Below are 7,500 nucleotides of genomic sequence, written 5' to 3' on the forward strand. Positions count from 1 at the left end.
CAACATTCGTTTCATGTGTCACTCGGTCAAGCTTTTGTCACACGACCGCAAACACACATGCATAGTGCAGTGATTGTTTTCTTCAGGATTTTACCAGGGACAATCCTGTTGTTGTTTTCGTGGGTTTTATTACGTTCGCCAAATGCATGCTGGACACGGGACCTCGATTTATCGTCTCAACCCAATTACTAGCGTCCAGACCACCACTCAAGGTCTTGTGGAAGGCCGGAAAAAAAAATCTGGCGGGTGTGGGACTGGACCATGTATCCTCAGATTCTCTCGCTTCCAATTCGGATGTGTGACTACTAGGCCATCGATATCATTATCATTGTTATGGTCATCATCATCATCATTACTATCAAATTTGACGACGACGACGATGATGATGATGGCGACTATGATGACGATGACGAAGACGATGATTACCTGAATGATGTTGACCTCGGAGTTCTTGTCATCAGCGCTGACCCACTGCTCGATGAGGATCTTGTTGTTGTAGTGGCGCAGTTTGATGATGAGGTCCATCAGGTTGACGTCGTCGTCCCTCCAGGCGGCCCCCTCCACCACGGGCCAGCCGCCCAGCTCCTCCACCAGCTTCTTGATGGGCTCCAGGCCCTGCAGGTCGATCAGCGCTGTGGAGGACACACAGGAAGAGGGTGGGTGAGGTGAAACAACATGGGCAATAGGTAGATTGTGCACATGCTTCAATTCAATTCAGTTCAATTCAAAATACTTTATTATCTGCTTCAACCAAAAACAGAAAATTTTCTTTAGGCTCACTTAAAATAAAATGAAATACCCGTCAGCAAAAAAAAACAAAAACAAAAACAAAAAAACTGACACACCCTTCACTTATCACCATGTACACATCAATTATTATGTAAAAAAAAAAAACAACATGTGGGTAAGATACTATTACATTCAGAGTGCAACAACTGTGTGTGTGTGTGTGTTGCGTGTGTGCCCGTGCGTGCGCATGCATCGTTCTCTGTGCGCGCACGCGCTAACGCTTTCTTCGGGAACCTTTCGTCGCTTATAGAGCGACAAAAAAGGTCATATTATCCATATTTCTTCCCCTGTGTGTTGTTCTTTCCATTAAGTTTCGTTCCTTAGACGGAAAAATCGTTAATTTGTTTGTTTACATAACATTGTAATGTATACTGTACATTTCTTCCCCTGTCAAAAGTCGCAAAGATTTTTTTTTTTTTTTTTGCCAACACACACACACACACACACACACACACACAAAGCCAAAACAACAACAACAACAACAAAACAACAACAGAAGTGAAATAAAAGACAAACAATTAGATAAATATCCTTTGACTCTCTCTTCTTTTCCTGCTCCTTGACACGCGCGCACACACACACGCTTCAGACACACACACACACACACACACACACACGCTTCAGACACACACACACACACACACACACACACACGCTTCAGACACACACACACACACACACACGCACGCTTCAGACACACACACACACACACACACACACACACGCTTCAGACACACACACACACACACACACACACACGCTTCAGACACACACACACACACACACACACACGCTTCAGACACACACACACACACACGCTTCAGACACACACACACACACACACACACACACACACACACACACACAAAGCCAAAACAACAACAACAACAAACAACAAAACAACAACAGAAGTGAAATAAAAGACAAACAATTAGATAAATATCCTTTGACTCTCTCTTCTTTTCCTGCTCCTTGACACGCGCGCACACACACACGCTTCAGACACACACACACACACACACACACACACACACACGCTTCACACACACACACACACACACACACGCTTCACACACACACACACACACACACACACACACACGCTTCACACACACACACACACACACACACACACACACACACACACGCTTCAGACACACACACACACACACACACGCTTCAGACACACACACACACACACACACACACGCGCGCGCGCGCGCGCGCTTCAGACACACACACACACACACACACACACACACACAAAGCCAAAACAACAACAACAACAAAACAACAACAGAAGTGAAATAAAAGACAAACAATTAGATAAATATCCTTTGACTCTCTCTTCTTTTCCTGCTCCTTGACACGCGCGCACACACACACGCTTCAGACACACACACACACACACACACACACACACACACACACACACACGCTTCACACACACACACACACACACACACACACACACGCTTCACACACACACACACACACACACACACACACACACACACACGCTTCACACACACACACACACACACACGCTTCAGACACACACACACACACACACACACACACACACACACACAAAGCCAAAACAACAACAACAACAAAACAACAACAGAAGTGAAATAAAAGACAAACAATTAGATAAATATCCTTTGACTCTCTCTTCTTTTCCTGCTCCTTGACACGCGCGCACACACACACGCTTCAGACACACACACACACACACACACACACACACACACACACGCTTCAGACACACACACACACACACACACACACACGCTTCAGACACACACACACACACACACACACACACACACACACGCTTCACACACACACACACACACACACACACACACACACACACACGCTTCACACACACACACACACACACACACACACACACAGAGAAACGTAGAGACAGAGACAGGCAGAAAGAGAGGAACAGAGACAGATAGTGAGACATGGGGGTAAACGAAAGACTGAAAAAAGAGAAAGAAAGGAAGAAAGAAAGAAAGAAAGAAAGAAACACTGACACCGATTTCACTGCCATTAGCAAAAAAATACCCCATCTGGCATAGGGGTTACAATTAATTCATAGTGCCGATAAACATCGGCCAAAATTGGTTGGCTGACGTACAGTCACATATCCAAGAGCAAACAGTCACCAACAAACCAAAAATGTGACGTCGCCCGACCAAGGGCACATCAAGTCGCTGAGAGCGATTTGGCCTGGGGGCTTGAAAAGGTGCTGTGAGCTATTTTTTTTATCGATTTCCGTGGTTTTTTTTTCCACATTTTCGGTCACTATAAACATTTTAGATTCATATCCTGAAGTCTTATGGCTTGATTCGACCTATAAAGTTGTTTAATCTGTCATTCTACGAAGCTTGTCGGCAAAACTTTGACTCAAATTCGTCGAAAAATCGGTCAACTTCGTGAAAATGTTACTACACAACCCAGACGAGCGACGCACATGTATGACCTATCATTGGAATCGGCAACTTCCCGCCTCAAACGTTAGCTCATTCACTACTACGTACACATGTAACTTTCTGCGTAATCTCCCTCCAAAAATTTAATATGCTCATCAGCACTCGCACGCACTAACGCACAACCACTCATAATATATTCACACGCATATACACCGTAGAAAGAAAGACAGAAAGAGAGGACTGAGTCAGGGAGGAAAGAAAGAACGTGACAAAGAGAGAGAATGAATGAATGAATGAATGAATGAATGAATGAATGAATGGTTTATTCATATAGGCCATTGCCCCTCATGAAAGGGTGTCAAACAAAAACATATGTGAGAAGAAAAAATAAAATAAATAAGCAAGACAAATATCATACGTTGTCATGCAGTATACACTTAACTAAGTAGTACACAGCAGATAAATAACAACACGCCTATTTAACTGAACTCAATAAAGTAATCGTGTCATCAGAAGTGGCACAAGCTTAATAAATGAATTTTACGACGTAAGAGTGGATCGAAGCTTAAACGCTTTGTACAGATAAATTGAGAAATTTCTGATAGTTTGTTCGTGTGTAGATGCCATAAGTAGCGATAATCTAAACTGACTAGGGAACTTAAAAAATTTCAACGGTATGTATTGCATTCTTAAGTCATACATAACAGGACAGGATAGAACAAAGTGCACTTCATTTTCCTTCCCCTTCTTACACAGTGGACATAATAAATCAGACTCATCATGTACTTTATAACGGTGACTATGTTCTGCAATTTCCGAAATACCAAGTCTAAATCTAGTCATTATATACTTTAAATGTTTATCTATATTCATCAATAAATAGGTTTTGACATCGGGTATAATACAAAAGGTTTTATAGGCATTAAATCTTTCACTGTTGTTAACATGGAAATCCCATTCTTGCCATCTACAAACAATAAGTCTTTCTTTAAAAGTCCGAAGAAACTCATCAATCCCCTCTACACCTTGATTAAGCCATACATACCCAAATCCAAACATAAACAGTTTACAGCGTATACTTGTAGCCCAGTTTCTTTTGCCACGCGCATCAAGATCAAATAACATTTTATAGGCTTTGTGAGGCAGTCTAGATTCATGCATTCTCAGTAACTTTAACCAATACTTAATGCATTTTATAACTGAATTTATATAGATAGGATATCTGTTTGTTTCCCCGTATATCAAATCATTGGGAGTTCGCTCTTCTACGCCTAAGAACTTCTTAAGTGCAAATAAATGTATCTTTTCACACTGAAATGCAGCTTTATCGAGTCCCCATAATTCGGCACCATATTGGACTATTGGTTGAATCTGTGAGTCAAACAGCTTTAAATATATGTTTAAAGAATTACATTTCAGTTTCGATAATTTCTGTAAAATGTACAATAAAGCGTTTTTTCCCCTACTGTTAAGATCGCTACAGGCTGCCCCAAAACTCAACTTTGTGGAAAAGTAAATTCCTAAGTATTTATATGCATTAATAACTGGCATTACAACGCCATTATAAAACCATCTTTCCCTGGCAGCTAAATACCCTCCTTTCCTGAATACAACGATATTGCTTTTATTCATGTTTACTTTTAAACGTAGAGCTGAAGCCGCATGATATAAATTGTTAAGCTGTGTTTGTAAACCTATCACAGTTTCGGATAATAAAGCAACATCATCAGCTAATAACAGTATAAATAATTCAAAATAATTAGGCATAAATGTTGCTCCATGTCTACCTTCTCTGATTACTTCTAATGCTATCTCATTAATAAATAAGGAAAACAGAACAGGACTGCAAACATCACCTTGCTTTACACCACGGGTACAATTAATGTAATCTGTTAATCTGGCACCACATCTAATTCTGGCTTTAACATTAGTATACATACTATAGATACAACGAAAAATCTTACCCTTAATACCGCTTTTCAAAAGAATAGGCCATAATAAATTTCTCTCTATGGAATCAAAAGCTTTTTCAAAATCAATAAAGGCCACATACAATTTACGATTAAAAGAAAATTGTTTTTGTATCAGTGCCAATAACGTGAACATGTGATCAACAGTTGAATAACCTCTTTTAAATCCTGCTTGATGTTCACCTGTCAAATTATGTTCATTTATCAGTTCTTGGAGTCTATTATTTATAACTGCACTATACAACTTGCTACTTACATCACATAATGTTATACCTCTATAATTACCTGGATTATTTATATCACCTTTTTTAAACAAAGGGAGTACAATAGAGTCTGTCCAATTTTTCGGAAAAGTACCTTCATCAAATAAGACATTAAAAAGCTTTACGAAAAAATCAGCCACTCTATCCCCAGCATATTTTAACATTTCCCCAATTACCCCATCTGGTCCAGCAGCTTTACTATTTTTTAAATTTCTAATAACAAGTAATACCTCTTCTTTTGATATTGGCCGGTTCATGTAATCAATGTCCCCTTCATTATCATCATTGTGGTTTTCATCAATACCATCTTCAGTTATAAAAGATACATCTGCAGATGTCTCTAATTCAAGTAAACTTTTAAAATGCATAAACCAGTCGTCGACTGTTAAATTATTCCTAACCTGTTTCTTTTTAAATGAAATTTTATGAACAGCATCCCAGAATTCTCTTTGATTATTTACCGCACTGATAAGCTTATCCAGTAACAAATCATTGTATTCCTTTTCTTTTCTTTTTATCAAATTTTTATATTCTCTTCTTGCCACGCAATAGGCATCACTATCATCTTTATCTTTTGTCCGATTAAATATCCTTAGCAATTTTTTCGCTTTTAACTTGCTAGTTTTACATTCATTGTCGTACCAGTCGCTGTGTTTATCATGCATTGCCAGATTATTTTTTCTTTTCATACATTCCGCATGCACTTTAAGACAGTCATTAAGCATGTTCAAAGCAGCATCACAATCAAAGTCAATCAATTCAATTGCACGATCAAGTAACAGTAATGTTTCATCAGAGTTCATTGCCTGTGTAAAAGTATATTGTAAATCAGTGTTCCATACAAATTTTTCTATAATATGTTTTTCATCTGGTATGTGCACATGTGTTTCATTTCTTGTGTCTGCAAAACTTAAATACAATTCAATGGGTTGATGATCCGACTCAATTCTTTCTGATACTATCAATTTACAAGAGGAAAAAACACTGATAAACAAATCCATAGATAACAAAAAATAATCATTAACACTGCTACCTGTGTCTGATATATATGTATACTTACCCTCAGTGTCCCCATTACATATACCATTCATTATACACAAACCAAGTGCAGTACACATACTTAGCAGATATTTGCCATAGTTATTAACAACACAGTCAGCTGATTTTCTACGGCTGCTAATGAATGCTTGACTATTTTTAAATTGATTACAATGGACATCAATGCCATTTAAAAAATCCTGAGAAAGGTTGGAAATTCTACTGTTTAAATCGCCAGACAAAATAACATGTGCATCATTAAACTCAAGCATACAGTCAAAAAGACAGTCTTCAAGTGCGCTTATACCATTTTCAATATCGAAGTAAGTATAATACGGTGAGCCCTCAGGTGGAACATAAGAACACACATATATGACATCTTCCGGTAAACCAAACAATTTTTTATCAATTAGAAACACTAGACTATTAGGAGATTTCATCTTAATTTCTTTAACGTAAGGAATAAATCTGTTTCTGATAAGACATAGTATACCACCTGAGCGCCTTCCCTGTTTGGTAAATTTAACAGCTGGTTTACCAAAGACAGTATAATCGTCAAATGCAATACATCGAAAGTCTTCTATAAAGGTTTCAACCATGCATATGAAATCAAATTCTAACACAAATGATAGAAAATCTTTGTCACTTATTTTGGAGAAAAGTCCATTTACATTCCAGTGCAGGAACGAAAAACAAAGTCCGTGCTCTCTAGAGCCGCCACAGTCATCAACACGTAGCTCTCTGTCACTCACACACTCTCTTCCTTTTAGCCTCGCTTGTGCACTTTTTTCAGCTCGTTCATTCATCATGCCACAAATCACACTGTTCTTACTCTCCTTGTTAACAGTTTCCTTTTGAAATGACCCCTCAGCAAGACTAACAACGTCAACTTCTCTCAGTGGTGGACATTTTTGTACTTGGGAAATATGATCAACATCACTTTCTGCATAACCATTACATATAGTTCTCATCACATCTCCACCGGAAACATCA

At 38.8% G+C, this 7,500-nt stretch overlaps 1 protein-coding gene across 1 annotated transcript in view; it reads right to left on the minus strand.

Annotated features, from left to right (window-relative positions):
• LOC143287466 (neprilysin-1-like) overlaps positions 1-7,500 on the minus strand; it is a 165,828-nt gene that overhangs the window by 49,111 nt on the left and 109,217 nt on the right. Inside the window, exon 8 of the mRNA XM_076595468.1 lies at positions 427-632. Coding sequence (XP_076451583.1) covers positions 427-632 — 206 coding nt within the window. The remainder of the gene's footprint in view (positions 1-426; positions 633-7,500) is intronic.

The sequence above is a fragment of the Babylonia areolata genome, chromosome 11 (assembly GCF_041734735.1).
Source record: "Babylonia areolata isolate BAREFJ2019XMU chromosome 11, ASM4173473v1, whole genome shotgun sequence".
Classification (NCBI taxonomy): domain Eukaryota; kingdom Metazoa; phylum Mollusca; class Gastropoda; order Neogastropoda; family Buccinidae; genus Babylonia; species Babylonia areolata.